The following is an 18164-nucleotide window of genomic DNA, read 5'->3' on the forward strand; positions in this document are numbered from 1 at the left end:
CAAATCTTCTAGTCTTTTTTGATTCAGGTGTCCAGCTTTTGAGTGTCTTTGGTCCGTAAGACTTTAGGAAGGCCTGAGTTAATTGTTCATTCATTGATTCATTCTTCCACAGCATCCACTGAGGTTGGTCTGTGTTAAGCACTGGGTTTTTCACACTGATTTGGACCTAACCTACTTCTCTTTTGGGCTGAAGACAACCAGGCCTTGGTTGGAACTTCTGGAACAGACATGGAACAAATCGCCTGATTGTTCTTCTGTCTGCTCAGGGCATTGTAAAGGCTGACTATGAGACAGGGAAAAGGTCTTTTCCATGAAAATGGATTCTTATCTCAAGAAATTCTATTTCATGCCTAACTGACAGACTTACCCACTCAGAAGAGCCTGTTGAAGCATGAGTTGTAATCCAGGTTTCTGTGTAGCAGGCAGCATCCTGGAGAAGACTAAATGTTGGCTAAGAATCAAGCGCGGTGGGATCATATACACCTCAGGATACTTGCCTCATTATAATTTTAGGTTCATTGATTGCTCGAGTTGGAAAGGACCTGAGGGAGTATCCTGTTTGGGTAATTTCTCGATGAGGGAACTTAAGACTCTGGAAAGTGATGTGACCAATATACGGTCCCTTAGAGATGACGCCAGCCTTGTTCGTGCCCCTCCCATGGTACCATCCCAGGCTCCAGCCCTGCCTCCTTACGTACAAATGCTGGCCAGGCCTCCACCCCGTGCACCCTGTGTTGCACTAAGGATGCCTGGGATGCTTTTTTGAAACTATCATCAGCTGTGCCCAGGGTTTTAATTTTGTTGTTTGTTTTTAAGGATTCAACGCAAAACTCATTTCACAATGAGAGAATATGACATGTGGTGCTTAAGCCTTAAGCAACAAAACTGGCTTGCATGCTTAAGATGTAGCTGATTTAGGTACCTGCCTTTTGCTCCTTAGTTTCCTATTGATTACAGCTCCATCTGCTGGCAGCAGAGAAAAATTGTCTGACACTTTGGATTTTGAATTCTGGTCTTCCCTGGAGTAGCCTATATTCTAAACAGACAAGATCTCTCTCTGTATGTGATGTGATACATATATGTGTATATGTATAACATTTTTACCTCTACACATGGATATATGTGTCTCTATATAGATAATGAGTCCTCGTAATTTAATGTTCATTTAACAAATGAGGAAATCAAGTCAAAGTAGTTAATGACTTGTCCAAAATCTTGCATTTAGATTCATCACAGCTGAGACCCAGCTTGTCCATCTCTTGATTGCTTGAGCAGTTAAACTAATCAGTTTATGTCTCTTGTGTCCAGCATTATGGATACATTTTGCTGAACCAGGTGTTGGTTATTTTGGTCAAGAATCTTTTAAAAAGTACCTCTTTGTAAAAGTCTGGCATCACAACAGTCCATCAGCCTTTCTGTACTTGGGTTCAGTGAGAGAATCAGGCTCTAATGCCCTAAGGCATTCATTGTATATACTGAATTAACTTTCTCTCCCAGGCAATCAGTATGGTGCTGTCCTTGAGAGAATTGAGAAAATAGTCACTCGAATCATTTTTCTCTGTTCTATGGTTCACATGAAGAAACTCTGTTAAAAAAAATAGAAGGTAAAAACATTCCTCCCATCCTAGCACCCGTTTTGAGGTACTAGTTACCAGTTTGACATGTATCCTTCTAGACTTTTATTCTCTGCATCTAAAACCATTTGCATATGTACACACATATGCATACAAACAGATGGATGCAATGCAGTGTGTACAACAAGGTGATAAAAGGAGTGGGGTGGCCCAGAGGAGAGGGGATCAGTCCTGCAAGAGGTAAGGAATAGAAAGGGGATGTCAGTGGAGGTGATGGAGAATGGGTCTCAGAGGATGAGTGGGTGAGTGAGAAGACAGGAGAGGGATGAGTACACCTATACGGTCAGGGAAGGTGGGCACAGGTGTGCAAGAGCTGCCCGGGTCCAGTAAAGGTTTGGTGTGAAGTGGCAGCGGAAGATAGGATGGAACGGGCAAGTGAGGACCAAGCAACGTGGGACGTCGTAGGTCATGTCAAGTCATTTGACCTTTATTCCGGGCTACGGGGAGCCAGCAAAGGATTTCAAGATAAGACGTTTGATCGAGTCTATATTGTTGAATGATGGCTCAGGAAACAGCATGGAGCATGACTAGAAACAGCAAGACCAGAGGGAGGAAGGGAGGACAATTAAGTAATTATAAACTAGGAGCGATCGTCTATAAAATAGGAATGATAATGCCTGCTTTGCAGAGTGGTTGTGGGACTGAAATGCGGTAACATCTGTGAACGCGCCTGTTAAGTTATAAAAAGGAAAGGTATTATTATTTTAAACACCATCTGGCAAATATTTCAGCTCTATCACTTTCCCTTGTGACTGACAATATCCTGATTTTCTCGGCATGCTTTCCTGTACTGCTTATACTGGGAGGGAAAAAAATCTGACCCAAGAAAGGAGGAAATGATTTTGTTTATTTCAGAAAAAGAAAACATAGCCTTTACTTAGACAAGCAAGAGTGTTTGCCAAGACATCAGAATATTCTTCAAATATTTCTGAGGCCACTTGTCATGCCAGAGACCCACAGTGTCTTTTTTTGTGTGAATGAAGTTTCAAGTTTCTGGGCTGTTTTGAAAAAAATAGTGGTAGGTGGTGAAAGATCTAGTCCTTTATGGTCTTTGCTTCAGAGGGACCGTGTTTCCCCGAGAGAGAACTTTTCCAGACTGGATGGTTAACCCGCAAGTGCTTGGCAGGGGCAGACAGGAGGCTGGTCACAGCTCATTGACATAAGTTCCGCCTTGCGCCCCTGCACCCCTGCCCCCCTGCACCCCTGCGCCCCTGCGCCGAGGTCCGTTCCTCCACCATCTTTGTTCTGTCTTCGCTGCTAATCACCTTGTCTCCTGTCTGCCGCTTCTAATTATACTTCTGTCCATCTCTTACCCTCCTGGGGCCTCTTAACTTGAGCAGGAGGCAACCTTTGCCAATGAGCACACAAAGGAAAAGTGTTTTCTTGCCTTTTCCTTCTGATAATTCTCCTGATGCTTATAAATGCTGCCATGGCTTCTTCCCCACTCCAGATCAGTTAACCGTGATAGGGTGAAAAAAAGCAAAATATGTTGGACTTTCTCTTCCCTTTTGTGTTTTTCTAATTTTCTTTGTTTTACACGGAGTTCAAATTTGTGGCTCCTTAAACTGTGGAGAATTAAAGCGGAAGGGGAAAACGACACCACTGTTGTTTCAGAGAAGTGTGTGTGTTCAGTAGAACACCTGTCCTTTGGATCCTGATGTCCCTCCAGCTCGGGGGCTTTGGAATGGGGCCTGCCTGTGCATTTGGCACGGTTTTTCGCATGAATTAACTTTAAAACGTTTTCCTGGCTCATTCTGGGGTTTTCTTGCGTGGCTGTCAGTTACCATGCAGGCAGAAGTCTGCATCAGTGCCCACATGCTGTTTTCCCATTCAGCTTTTCTCTCCCTCTCTCTGCCTGGGCCCACCTCTCCTGTCCACTGTTGGAGATTATGGAGATTTTAGTGTGGATTACCACCTTAACCATTTATCCTCTGTACAGAGATGTGCCAGCCAGTGTTTACTTTGGACCTGGTAGATAAGTGATCAAAATTAAGGGAGGTTCTTTTCATCGCCAGGTTGCTTTTAGTGACAGTATTCCTTTGAATTATGCACATTTTAGAAAGGTTTGCTATTTGGGCATGAGTATTCCGTATGTATGAAGATCCCCTTGGCTGTGTTTTGGAAAGACCTACTGGGATTTAGCTATGCAAGGTCGGCAGAACCTTGGTTGTCCATTTGCTTGTAGCTAAGATTCCCCACCTCTTTTCTGTCCACTTTATTCCCCCTTCGGATGACACCAGCAGGTGTGAGCTGGTGAAAGGCTCTTCCCAGGTATAGTTTCTGGACTCCTAACTGTTCCCCCTGCTTCTGAGTACCTCTGCCTCTGGTTCGCTTTGACCTGGGGGATTTCATCCTTCAGGATATTTACAGCCACATGCCCTGAGCGCTTCCAGTACATTGCAGGGTAGGCCAACGAATCTCTACCCACCCTCCAAAAGTGGATATTCTATTGTTAGTTATGAAATTTAATACTTTGACTTTCAGTGTTATAGTTTTATACAGATAACTCTGAACTTCTACAAGTTCTTTAATATTCTCATTATAACAGCTAATAATGGAGTTATACCATGATTGCTTGAACGTGCACTTGAGAGAATCTTAGCAATTTCAGTTATCCGTTGTATGACCTTGGAACACTTACTTAGCCTCTTGGGATCTTGGTTTTTGTCTTTTAAAAATGGGTAGAACGATAGCCACTTTGTAGAGTTGCTGTATTAAATGAAATTCTTAAAAATACTTAGTATGGTCTTGACACACAGTTAACACCCAATAAATGGTATATATAAAACAGCTATGTAAGTGGGGCCTGAAGAAAGTTACAAAATTAGTTCACTCGATTTAGATGTGTTACATGCCAACAGACCAAGGAAACTGCACTTATCGCAAAAGGGTCACAGTTGAAATGTTTGAGAAAACAGTATAAGAGATGTTGGTAAATTTTCCAAACACAAAAAAGGTAGAATATGAGATGTGTAGATAGGAAAGTTTGACTCCAGTGCCCAGCAAAGTTCTGGAATGATTATAAGAAGATGGCTTATAATTATTTAGTAAAGACTGTAGTGGTTGCTAGGAGTCCCCATGGGTTTACTAAGAACAGATCTTCCCAAACATCCCATTTCCCTTGCAGATAGTATTATGTGGTGTGCAAAACTGAGGAATGTCATTGCAGCAAAGAATCACATTGTCTGCTTATGTTTAGTATGCACCATGGGCTAGACTATAGTTCTGCTGGGTTTGCAACTCAACAGCCATTGAAGTCAGCTGATTAGTGTCTTGGTTTGCTTGATGGGATTCTCTGGTGGAGTACCATGGAGCTCTGGCGGATAACTTTCCCACTTAAGACTCGAACTAGGAATTTGGATGGAAACGTATGGGATGGATGTGTACCAACAAAATATGCAGATGGCCCAAATTTGAGAGGAGCAGTAAATAAAATAGATGGGAGAATCAAACTTCAGAATATTTCTGATCATCTGAAGCATTGCATGGAACCCAAGAAGACTGAATTTTATGAAGCTAAGGTGAAGACATGAAACTCAAGCCAGAGTAAGTCTTGTCCGGTAGAAGTTCAGGTAAAAATGATCTGATTATTTAATGGACCCTGAACTTTGTCTTCTTCCACTCATCCATCCACTCATTCTTTCAGGAAATATGTAGTGAAAGTTCTACCTGCTGTGCACTTTTCTTAGCACTGAGGAGACAGCAGTGAACCAAATAGTCAAAACCCGCTACCTCCATGGAGCTTATATTCTCTATATGCCAACGGTTGTGCACCTGCCTAAAACAATGAACCTATTGTTAGACTTCATTTGCAAAAGTATAGTATTCAGCTCATGATGGTTAATAGCTCTACTCTGTTTTTAGTACCCTGTTCTTGGTTCTGTATTTTATGTTGGGATCATTACTTTCAGTTCAGAGTCCTGTAGTCTGAACAAACAAGAGTGACAGCGGCATGATGAGCGGACCATAAACCATGCTGGGGAGATAAGAAGAGTAAGTTAAGTAGGGAGATTATATCCCTTGAATAGTTGCAGGATATGTGAGAACAGGGTGTAAGCTGGTTCTGTGTGGCTCCCGGGAGTCGATACTAATTATAACGAGGCTAATTTCTGACAAATATAAGAAGGACCACCTGTGAAGTGTCATTGCTGCAGCCGATGCCCACCGTGTCACCTCCATGAGGGCCGAGATGTGGCTCTTGATATTCCTGGTACTGGGCCTGGGACATGGTGGGCTCCTGGAGATGTGTGGCTGGATAGTCACCCGGCATTTTGTGAAGATAACCTAGATCACTAAAGTAGTATTACCATTTGAAGTTCAGTTTTTGTAGATGTTAAGGAATCTGAGGGTGGAATGCAGTCCCTGAGAAGGGTGGCGGGAGGCCAGAGTGTTTTATTCCATCGCATTCTGACGCCTACGTGTTAATTACACCGCTTTCCGTAAGAGACATTTAAGAGGCCATTTTAGGATTTCTTTGAAATTTCTGATGTGCTTATTCACACATTACCCAATCAGCTCAGCCTCCATCATTTTTTGAGGCCTTCTCCATAATTCTGAACCATATGGGCCTGGCTTTCTCTGAATTTAACAGCATTTTTGCAGAGGATGGCATTTCATTCTTCCCTAATTGTTTCATGAGTCTCTCCATCAAGGTGATAAGAGTTTTGAGGGCCAAACCTTATTTTCTATTTTCCTTGTGTTCTCCCAGACACAGAGCAGAAGAAAGTCAGGAAATGGCAATTGTTTGCTCGATTGATTCATCAGCTAAGAGGGACAGTCAGTAGCAATATCATTTCAACCACTGTGAGAACTCTTGGCAGGTTAAATAGACTTTAATTTCTCCATCTCCTGCATCCAAAGAAGGGATTTCTAGTCTTAATTTATTAGTCTCCTGCTTTGGCTGGCAAGTGCTTTGTGCGTAGTTGATTCTTTGTATATAGCTGAATCACTTCCAGGGCTCAGACTGTCTTCTTGGCTAAACCTCTGAGGGGAGCTGGGGCTGCAGGTACAAACCCCTGAGCCCAGTTCGGAGGCTCGCTGTAATTCGTGTACCCAGAGTGGCCACATCTAGCTCCCAGGTACGTTTGCATTTCAGATAAACAACGATGCGCTATTTGGGACGTACTTATATTTTAAAAGTATTCACTGTTTATCTAGAATTGAATGGAACTGGGTGCCCTGCATTTTATTTGGTAATGCTGCACATAAACCCCATTCCTTTCATGTTCCCATAGCTCTAAGCTCTGAATTAACTTCCAAATTAACTCCACTGAAAGAAAATATTTGTGCCTAGGTGACTGATTCCAGTGACATTTTTTAATTTGAATAAAGGGGAAACTCCATGTGCTATATACTGGTTTTGGTCATATTCTTTCAGGGGTGTCCGATAGTGATAATTCCATAAATCTCTAAGATCTCGGCAGTCCCCAGTTAGCCTCTCATGCTTTCCTTGGTGGCATAGTCTATTTGGTTCATATGATATGTTGCTAATATTATCTTGCTCAGGGGCCGCAGAAACCACTGGTAACGAATAAATAATTAGGTTCTCGGCACTGGAATCTGGTGAAAGGTGAATTTGGTATAATCTGTCTTCTCATTTGCTGCAAATAACTGCATTGACTGCTAAGAGCTGAGGCAATCAAAGCAATGCGTCGCCTCTCTTAGTTAATGAGTTTTGTTCTCTTCTTTCATCTGCTCGAAGGGAAGATAATATTTGTTCCACCTTAGAAACTTCTTTTGAGGGGAAGACATCTCACACTTAGGAAAATCACATCTGTTTTCCTGAACTAAACAATGATTCTTGCTGTGTGGTAGCAACAACGTTTAAATATCATGTATTCATTCAGCAAACATGTATCAAGCAGCTCTATGCTAGGAAACAATGGGAGTAACATGGTGTCCCTGCTTTCAAGGGTTCATGGGAATCTGCACATTAAATGCTTGCTTTTAAATGGCACAGCAGTCATTTCAGAGAAAAAGCTTGTGGTAAGAGCTAATTAGCTCATACAGTAATGAAATGATTCTTCTCTCAAATGCTTTAAAGGAACACCAAGCTTTACATTCTGAGCAGAAGCTATTCCTAATTGGTAGTTCAAGGGGCTAGAATTAGACCATTTCCTTCTCCTTCTGTTCTGTTCTTAGGTCTCTGCTGCTCAGAATGTGGTCTGCAACCAGCAGCACCGGCAACTCCTGGGGTCTTTTTAGAAATGCAGGCTCCCAGGCCCTGCCCTGGACTCAATGAATCAAAATGTGCAGTGGGACCAGAACCCCAGGTGGTCCATGTGCTCACGGAGGTTTGAGAAGCACTGGTTTAATACAGAATTTCTCCAGCTTCACTTTGTGCAGACTGATCATCTGAGGAGCATGTTAAAAGAGTCCTGGCTCCAGCCCCAGGGATCCTGAGTCTGTATGACGGGGCGCAGCCTGAGAACGTGCATTTCTAACAATCTCCCAGAAGATGCTGGTGCTGCCTGTTTGGGAGCCGCTCTTGGGGTAGCACCAGTCTAGTTCACTCGGGGTACCGAACTGCCCTTTGTTGGTGGTGGCGATGACTGCCCAGTGAGGAGGTCAGTCTGGTTTCCCGTCGCTTACACTGGGGTCATGAACATGACAATGAGACTCTTCCCTGGAACATCCAGGCTGTTATGGGGATAGGTTTACAAACAATGGCCTGTTAGGCCATTGTGAGAGGACAGAAGAGGGAGCAGTTAAATTCTCCTCGGGGGCTCAGCCATCTGAGCTGGGCCGTGCAAGATAACGGGGATTTGGCCCATTCCTCCGTGAATAAATGCAAGGAGGCTGTGATGCGCGTGAAGCAGTGACAGTGCATCCAGTAGTGCTACGTTGTCGGATACAGAGCCTCTGGAATGGAGAGGAACAGAGAGCAGGAGAGATGGGTCTGGGGGGAAGTTTGGGGACCAGATTGAGAGGAGTCTTACTTACATTAAGGAGTTTAGATTCTGTCTCAGAACTTTTTGCAGTAATGACATCTGTCTTTTAAAGTTTTCAGGTCTCACTGTACTTACTATTGTGCGTGCTTTTTTTTTTTAATTTCAGGATTAAGCATGAAAACATTGTGGCCCTGGAAGACATTTATGAAAGCCCGAATCACTTGTACTTGGTCATGCAACTGTAAGTACCTTGTTTAATTGATGAGTGCAGACCGGGGGTTGCAAACTCAAATACCTAAAGGGCCAGCTGGTGAAAGACACTAAGGGAGTGGGCCGGCTAAGACCACAGGGAGTGGTCAGCACTGTGAGTCACCGGGGAGAACCTGTCCGTCTAAACGCAGCGGGTCGAACACTTGATCTCGCCTGCAGCTGCTGGACCAGACTGAAAATCTCGAGTCCTCACAATGGAATCCGATGCTATTACTGCAGGGTTAATGTATTTATAGGATGTCTCTTTAGCTTATTATTGTGCAAGGTCCAAATGTTGCTTCCTGAAAACACTTCAGTGGGCCCACTTGTGAAGTACATTCTGCTCTTGTCTCCAGGAGAAACTCCCACCCTTGTCTTCATCTCTAGGGAGGCTGGGGGCTGACAGCAGATGGTAGCTTGTGTTCTGTCCCTTCCCTTCTACTCTCCTGCTGGCGGATAAATACACATGGGATTCATGCCAGGCATGAGAGGCATATAATTGGAGTCAGGCTATGACATTATCACCCCCATTAGACTATTTCTGCATTCCAGTAACTCTGGAGATTACCAGAAGTTGGAAGAAATAATAAAGCTAAATATCTAGGTAGAAACGTTACTTGAATGTGTGTGTGTGTGTGTGTGTGTGTATGTGTGTGTGTTTTAATGTGAGATGAAATTAGCCTCCCTACTTTATTCTAAGTGATGTAATTCATAGGCGTATCCCAGGACTAAATTTATTATAATTAAGTGATGGAAACTGTGTAAAAGTGCTGCATTTTCACTGCTACCTGAGTAAATAAATTTTGGAACACCATGCTGTTGAGCTGAGGGGCCAAAGAAGATTTTTTGTTGAAGGTTAAAATATACACTTAAATTTCAGTTTTTATTCATGCTTTTCAGACTTTGGATTCCCCAAGGTATTTAGAAGAGTTGAGGGTCAGGCTAACAATTTATTTTTCATGAGTTCTCCTTTTCCTTACGCATGTTTAAACAATACATTCACTTGGAATCGTGTTAGGATGCTAGTGTGTGTTTATCAATGCCTTTATTTAATCTTTCGTTACCTTTAAAATACTTTTGGTAGACTATGACATTTTTGTATAAACATTTTTTTAAGTGTCCAAGTTGGAAGCTTATGGGTGACTTTTCTCTGACATGATAGTCCGAGGTGGTGACCAGCAATTTAACGGATTGGTGATGGTGTTGTCAGCTGTGATTCAGCCAGTGGCTGCTGGTTCCGTGTTAACGTTCAGTTACTTAAGTGCAGGCTTTCCTAGTTCCTTGCTATTTTGTTTATTTTATGACTGGTCACATTTCTGGTTCTTCCTGGAGAGCACAGGAGTCCCCAAGTTTGATACACTCCCTAGAAGCTCATGTGATTTTGTTTTATACAGAGCTTACCCTTAAAGAAGTAGGTGAATCACCTTCCTACCAAATATTGACTGCTCAATAGGAAAAATATGACATTTTGGTGACAAGCAAAAGCCTCACAAGTGTCAGCAGAATATTTAAATGTATGCTTTTTTTATTGGTGATGCCAAAAAAAAAGTACTAACACTTGAGTCCGAAGCTATATGTATTCACTTGCTCTAAGTTCTCTGTTTATGAAACTGTCACTAAATAAATCAGTGGAAAGCACCCCAAATATGTACATCTCAACTCTGCCTCTTACTAGCTGGGTGAATTTGGGCAAATAACTGGGCTCCTCTGAGTACCAGTTTCTTTAACAGAAAAGAAATTCGTAATAATAGGATTTACATTAGAGGACTAGAGTGAGTACTGAATGGGAAAAATGTGTGAGAAATAAATAGCCTGCTCTAAATAATAGGTCCTCCGTGCAGACTGCTTTCTTTATGGACATGATATCATTTCATCAGTTTGTCTCTGCAGATAATTTTATGAGGTAAAGGTCAAGTACCTTTAAATTCTACCTATCTAAGCAACTTGGTTGTATACGCAGCAGCAGCAGCTTGTGTAAAGAGGAGGTGGCAGGAGAGTGTGAAAGTGTCTGGAACGGGACGAACTTTGGAACAAAGTTTGTGGGTTGTATTGGCACAGCTGTCCCCACCCCTTCACTGAGCTTTTCTATCCTGGAGTTCTTCTCTCTTGTGCCGTTGTCCCCAAGACCTCCTTAACACGGACCACGCTCATTCAGAATTTGTATTAATGCAGAGAGGAGGTGGGCTAGAATAAACTCTCAGGGGGCTCTCCATAAGGTTTGTCAGGCAAATTAATCACAAAATCCAGATCTAGAGGGGATGTGAATGAGGTACTGAAGGAAAAAAAGCTTTCTGTGCACCATTAAGCAGTTGAGAGGCACTCACACACACAAATGTCGGATATGCTAATTGCAAGCTGTTAAATTCTTTTTTCATTGGTTCTCATTACTTTACTTTTTTTTAAATTTTAATTTAATTTAATTTAATTTTTAAAAATTTTGTTGGGGGAGGTAGTAATAAGGTTTATTTATGAGTCCTTGATTAGACATATGATTTGCAAATATTCTTCTGTCCTCTGAGTTGCCCTTTTATGTTCTTGTTGGTATCATTTGCAGTCCAAAGTTTTCAATATTGATGTAGTTCAGTTTATTTTTCCTTTTCTTACTTAATGGTTTTGGTGTCATACCTAAGAAACTATCACCTAACTCTTAACGGTACTTTTTGAATAGGAAAAGTTTTAATGATGGTAAAGTTCAACTTACCAATTTATTTTCTCTTATGGTTTGTGCTTTTTGTGCCCTGTATGCGAAGTCTTTGCCTACCCCAAGTCTGCAAATTTATTTTTCTAGAAGTTTTAGAGTTTTAGCTTTTCCACTTAAGTCTCTTTCAAGATCAACTTCAAGTTAATTTTTATGTGTGGTGTGAGGTAAGGATGATAGTCATTTTTCCCCCCATAGGGATGTCCACGTTTCAACACCATTTCTTGAGAAGACTTTTCTTTTCTCAGTTAATTACTTTGGCACCTTTGTCAAAAATCTGTTGACTGGCTGGATTGATTTCTAGACTCATAATATTCCATTACTCTATATGTCTGTCCTTTTGTTAATACCACCCTGCCTTATTTACTGTAGTTTTCTCGTAAGTCTTGAAATCTGATAGTGTAGTTCTTTAATTTTATTATTCTCTTAAAATTACTTTGGATATTCTAGAGTATTTGCATTTTCCTGTAAATTTTACAATTAGCTTACCCTTTACCCCCCAAAAATGCAGTGGCAATTTTGTCTGGGATTGCACTGAATCCGCAGATCACTTTGGGAACAATTGACAACTGAAAAAAATCGAGCTTTTCAATCCATACATGACCGTTCTCTCCACTTATTTATATCTCCCAGTAAAAGCACAGCTAACTAGAAAATGTGCTGTGTTTTTTATAGTGGTTTGTGAGGGAGAAAAAAAAATTTACTAAATAATATTACAGGAAATCACTAAAGCAATCTCAAGCCATTCACAGAAGTGGTCATGTTTCTTTAAGTAATTTTTTTCAACTAATAAAGGAAGGGATGAGCATGTTTTACCAATACTGTGCTCTGTTGTGTTGTACGTACTCCACGTGAGATACAAATATTTCTAACATTTCTGTATTCCTTTTATCCCATGGTAGCACTAAGATATGTATGACTAGTTACCTGCTGAGCCTGAAAACTAATGATGAAGCACACTTTCTTCGAAGAAAGTTAATTTGATTCCTGAGCAGCCCAAGACACAAAAAGATATGCAGCTTCTGGTGCACAAAGCCGTTTGAACAGCTCCCCGTTTGTGGGTTGCCGGTGTTAGCTTCACGTGGATATTGTATTCATAATTCATGCAGTGTGTTCCCAGAAACAGTTTTAATTAGAACACAAATTATTACTCCCAACAGAAAATCTTTTGTAAGTCGCCAAGCATAATAATGAAGACAAAAGTGTTTTTGACTACGACACCTTAATATATTCGCATACAAATTACCGAAACGTTATCTCTGTTCACAACAGGCACTAACTGAGAGCTTAGAGGGCCTTTGGCTTCTGTTCGGCATTGGGTGGCTGAGAAGGGGGTTGGGGACACACACGAGGCCTGGCCGATGGTCTCCATGCCTCTTTATGTGGAAGAGTCTTCATAATGCACACCACTGCAGCCCTCGAGCTTTGTGCAGGGAGCTCTGCGTCACCGGGGGGTGAGGTGGGGCACTCCACGCTGAAGAGCTGGTACACAGACACTGAGGAGCCTCAGTGGGATGTGAGGGGCTCGGTCTGCGGAGGTCCAGTTTGTGAGAGGTGTAGTCTGTGAAGAGGTCCAGCCTGTGAGGATTTAGAAAGTCGGGGTCCAGTCTATGGAGGGCCCATTCTTTGAGGGGTGTGGTCTGGGGGCAGATTCAGTCCATGGGTGTCCAGTTTGTGAGAGATTTAGTCTGTGGAGGGTTCAGTCTGTGAGGGATGCCATCTATAAGGTGCTCAGACTATTGGGATCTGTCTTTGGGGGTCACTCTGTATGCAGTTATGTCCTGTGGGGTTTCAATCTGGCTGGGACATCTTGGTGGGAGGTACGACTGGAGACCTTGGCAGAGGCAAACTCAGTACTTCTGGCTGCAGCTGCTGCTTCTTTGTTATCCTCCAGGTTAATTACTTAATATTTTGTTTGTTTTTCCTGCCACTGGAAAACCTACTGAGATTTAAAGACCTTAGATAGTTAAGAAGGAAAAGATAAAAGCCAACATCCAATATAATCATGAATCGATTTTACTAGGTTCAACTGTGTGACAACATACAGTCATGTTTTTGAGATCTTTTTTTAATGTAAAGCGTTTACAACCATAAATTTTCCTCTTAGCACTGCTTTTGCTGAATCCTGTAAGTTTTGGTATGCTGTGTTTCCATTTTCATTTGTCTCAAGAGGTTTTCTCCTTTCGTGATTTCTTCTTTGACCCTGGCTGTTTAAGAATGTGTTAATTTCTACATATTTGTCAGCTTTCCAATTTTCCTTCTGCCCTTGATTTCTAGTTTCCTTCCATTGTGTTTGGAGAAGATACTTTGTATGATTTCAGTATTTTAAAATGTATTTCCTTTTTTGTGTTTTGGGGCCTGACATATCCTGGAGAACATTCCATGTGAATGTGACAAAATGTGCATTCTGCTGTTGTTGGGTTGTGTGTTCTGTATGTCTGTTAGGGCTGATTGGTCTCTCGTGATATGCAGGCCCTCTGTTTCCACACTGATGTTCTGCTTGGCGGTTCCATCTATTATGGAGAGTAACGTATTGAAGTCTCCTATTTTTATAGAGCGCTCTGTTTCTCCGTTCAATCCTGCCCACGTTTGCGTCGTGTATGTTGGAGCTCTTATGTTCGGTACATGTTTGGTACAGGTACCATTTTTCTTGATGAATAGGACCCTTTTGCCAGTGTATAATGTCTTTCGTTGTCTCTTGTAAGTTTTGACTTTATATAACCATGTTTTTAAAGCAATCCTGTTTGACAGAAAGATTTTTACAGTACTTTTCTAAACATCATCTTACCCATTTTATCTAATTTGAACAAAATTGAACATCTTTCTGAAATTTCTAACGAGCTCTTCAAAGTATGCACGATTTAAGTCCCATGCATTATAGAACAATTGTAAAAATTTTGATAAGTAACGTCTGGTCACTAATACTCAAATTTGAGGACCCATAAACGCACATAAAGAGTAGTCATGCATAGACTATAAAGCATTCGAAACTACTCATTTATTAACTTACACGTTGTACACATATTTATGTGATTTAAGGATACATGTAAAGCTGTAGAGTCAGCAATTGGGGCTTGTAAAATAAAAAACAGAGCTATCACCATGGACTTCATTGCTTCTAATTCCCTAGTAGATAAACATTTGGGGCTTGTAAAAAGGGTGCCTGTGGAGTAATAAATTTCTGAATATATCAGATTAGACATTCTAGTTTGAGATGCCCCCCTGAATTGCAGTTCTATTTGATGACTTATTAAGAGATAAAGACGTTCTACTCCAACCAAGCCAATTTCCTCATGCCCTCCAGATAGGATGTGGGTGTTCTGGCCTCAGGTTTTCTCTCATGTCTTCCCAATTTCCTACCCTTCTCAGGCACCTAGACACTCTTTTCATTTAGAGCCTCAGGCTAAAGCCCTCCTTATCCCGCCCAGGCTCCCTAAAGCCTCTCTCTGTACCAGCCCTTCAGCCTGGAGCACAGCTCCCCACCCCGCCCTGTGCTCGGCACGTCCAGCTGGGTGGCCCTAATCACCCTCCACACAAAGACGTCTCCTCCACCAGAACCTTCCCTCTGGCCCCAGAGCATCCTGCACGAACCTTGAGGAAAGCGATCATTGTATACGATTGCTCCTCTTTTTTTTTTTTTTGCTGGGCCAGGTGTTTATCGATGAAGGAAAGTGCTGGCTCCAGGCCCTCAGCGCCCAGCCGGCCAGCAGGCACGCAGGGCCCGGCGCTCGGCCTGCAGCAGGAGGGTCTCCGTCTGGGCGTGCGGGCTGTAGGCCGTCCCCCGCAGGTCCTGCCGGGCGCGCCGCACGAACCCGAGAGCGTGGCAGCCACGCGCCGGCGGCTCTGCGCGGGCACGGCGCTCCCGGCGGCGGGGTCAGCGCGGGCCTGGGTGCCCAGCAGCTCGACGACGCTCAGCGGCAGGAGCAGCAGCCGCCGCGGCGGCGGCGACCTCGGGGGCCTGCGCCGCGGCGGGGGTGGGGGGGGCATGGCCGAGCGGAGGAAGCCCAGGCGCCCGCGGTTCAGGGACCCCGCGGCAGCAGCGCTGGCGACGCGGGAAGACGTGCTGCGTCCGGCGCCAATTGCTCCTCTTTATTTTGCTCCGGGTCCAGCAGATTATGCGGCCAGCCCTGCATGTGACGGCCAGCCCTGCGCGCGGCTGCCAGAGAAAGTGTCCCGGCAGCAGAACGGCCGGTGTGGGATGGGAGTGAGCAGGTGCGGCCTGTGGTAGTGGCAGACCAGGGGGCCTGGCCGGGGAGGCTGGATGAGGGCAGGTGAGCAGGTGCAGCAGAAGGGCTCGCAGGAGAGTGGGGGGCCATGCCAAGTGGGGGCCTGGGTTCAGGAGGAGGAAGCAGGTAGCAGGGAAGAGGTCTGAGGGGAGAACTCTAGAACACTCGGCCAAGGTGCATTTACTTTTCAGTGTTTACATCCTGGCCTGCCAATTTAAATCTAAGCCCCTGCAGGGCAGAGACCATTGAGTCATGGGATGTAGCCCCTGGTAACCTTGGAAATAATCTAATCCCACCCTAGCTTCTGTCCTTTTCAGGGAATCACCGCCCCTTCCTTGAAACCATGGAAATCCAAATGGTTTTTCAGGCTATGTCATGGGAAAAGTTGAGGCTACTAGGAGTAAAGGTGTACACTCAGTCACTTTTCCTGTTTGGGAAGTTTTGTCAGGGATGCAGAAGGAGACTGGGGGGCGATCTCACAGGGCGTATTTGAGAACCTCCTTTTGGAATGCTGCAGCTGGAAAGAGCAAGGGTCCGGGGCTGGGGGCCACGGATGCCAGGCTCCCTCCTGCCTCCTATGAGATAGATCATCCTGGCCTCGCTGGGTCTGTCGGTAAAGCAGGGGGTTCTTGTTGTTTGGGCACTTGTCCTAGACAAGCCTAAGGTTTCAGGTCTCTGGCCTCGCACTTCATCTGCTGTCCCTATTTCCTCAGTGCAAAACTCCAAGAAACAAGTGCTGACGTTAGAAATCCATTAGTTGAGTTTTCTGCATTCACTAGCCCAGTCTCTCTGTTTCCCAAGATGATATTTCTAAAACTGTGTCTTATCTCTTTGAATCCATGGGGCTTTATAAATAAGGCATGTTGGTGACAAAGCTGGCTTGGCAGCCCTGATGAGTGTAGGAAATTCGATTTCACACATGGCGGGGCGAACGGGAAAGGCTGGGGCCGTAGAGAGGTCCTCTGGTTCCGGTTTTGAAGCAGGCGTTTAGAATTCTGCTAGATTTCCCCATTGCCACATCTAGATGATTAATTTTACATCTTGAAATGAAAACTCTTGCTCCTTTGTGGCTCAGACTCAAGCTCTGTTCTTGGCCAGACTTTCTTGTCTCTACCAGCTCCCCATTTTTTTTTCTTCCAGTTTTATTTGTTTATTTTTATTCTTCCAGTTTTATTGAGATAGAATTGACAGGCAGCACTGTCCGTGTTTAAGGTGGACAGCATAATGATTTGATTGATGTACATCATGAAGTGATGATTGCAATAAGTTTAGTTAAACATCCGTCATTTCATATCAGTACAAAATTAAAGAAACAGAAACATTCTTTTTCTTGCGATGAGAACTTTTAGGCTTTACTCCCTTAACAACTTTCATATGTAACACACAGCAGTGTTAATTATATTTATAATGTACATTACATCCCTAGTACTTATTTATCTTGTAACTGGAAGTTTGTACTTTTTGACTCCATCTTCTTTTATACACTAAAGACACTGGTGTCTGACACGGCGACTTCTACCCCCTCCTCCAGTGATTGGGATGGCGAGTATGGTACTCTCAGTGTCCCTGTGGACAACCCACGCGATAACCTTTAGTGGTTTTCAACCATCTCCTCTCCTATCACACAATCCCATGGACACTTTCCAGAATGGTGTTCCCCAGAACTGTTTCGGCTCTGTAATCTTAATCTTCACCAGTCCATGTCTGTTTTCAGCCTAGCCGACAACAGTACCTCAGTTTTTTAATTTACGTCTTCTTTGGTATGATTGAGAACCCCCCAATGACTCCTTCCTCGGGCTTCCTTATCCAGTCTAAACCCTTCCAGTATCCCCCATGGTCACTTCCCTGCGAGCATCCTTCTTTGTCTGCTATATCCACCTTGCAGACGCAAAACTTGGCATCAGTGCAAGTGCCTGCATCCTCTGCCTCTACGTCAGGGCTGCTGGACACCGCTGGAGGATAGCACACATTTGGGTGGCTTGGAGCTGCTAGAAATTTAATGTTCCCCAGTCTCACCCAAGTCCCAGCACTGCTCAGCTCTCCTTTCATGTGGTTTTGGTGAGATTCTTCTTCCATTCTTTTGTTTTCCACTTTCTCCAGACATTGTTCTTCTAAGCTACCTAATGCTCCATCCACTGGATATTAGAACTGTATGAGCCTTTAAGGATGGTACTTTGTAAATTGATATAAAGACACTAAAATGGTATCAAACTTCTTTGAAAACAAATGCCCCATATTTTGGTCATCTTGGTTAAAAAACAGTTGGAAATCTTTAATCAAAATATTCAACAAGTTAAGTGAAAAAAAAAAATAAAGCAGCTTTTGATGTTTTCAGCAAATTGCACTTATTGAAAACAAAAATTAAAACACATCCCTACCAAAAAAACCAAAAAAAAACCCCACATCCCTACAAAAGAAACTGAACAAATTACATGATGAGGGCTCAGATAACATAGAAGAGTTTTGA

At 43.3% G+C, this 18164-nt stretch overlaps 1 protein-coding gene and 1 pseudogene across 4 annotated transcripts in view; one reads left to right on the forward strand and one right to left on the reverse strand.

Moving 5' to 3' along the window:
* CAMK1D (calcium/calmodulin dependent protein kinase ID) overlaps positions 1-18164 on the forward strand; it is a 341195-nt gene that overhangs the window by 206875 nt on the left and 116156 nt on the right. For all 4 annotated transcript variants that reach the window (XM_072954896.1, XM_072954894.1, XM_072954895.1 and 1 more), the window contains exon 3: positions 8691-8765. In XM_072954896.1, coding sequence (XP_072810997.1) covers positions 8691-8765 — 75 coding nt within the window. The remainder of the gene's footprint in view (positions 1-8690; positions 8766-18164) is intronic.
* On the reverse strand, positions 15160-17399 carry LOC140691391 (NELL2-interacting cell ontogeny regulator 1 pseudogene; annotated as a pseudogene).

This window comes from Vicugna pacos, chromosome 35, assembly GCF_048564905.1.
Source record: "Vicugna pacos chromosome 35, VicPac4, whole genome shotgun sequence".
Lineage (NCBI taxonomy): Eukaryota > Metazoa > Chordata > Mammalia > Artiodactyla > Camelidae > Vicugna > Vicugna pacos.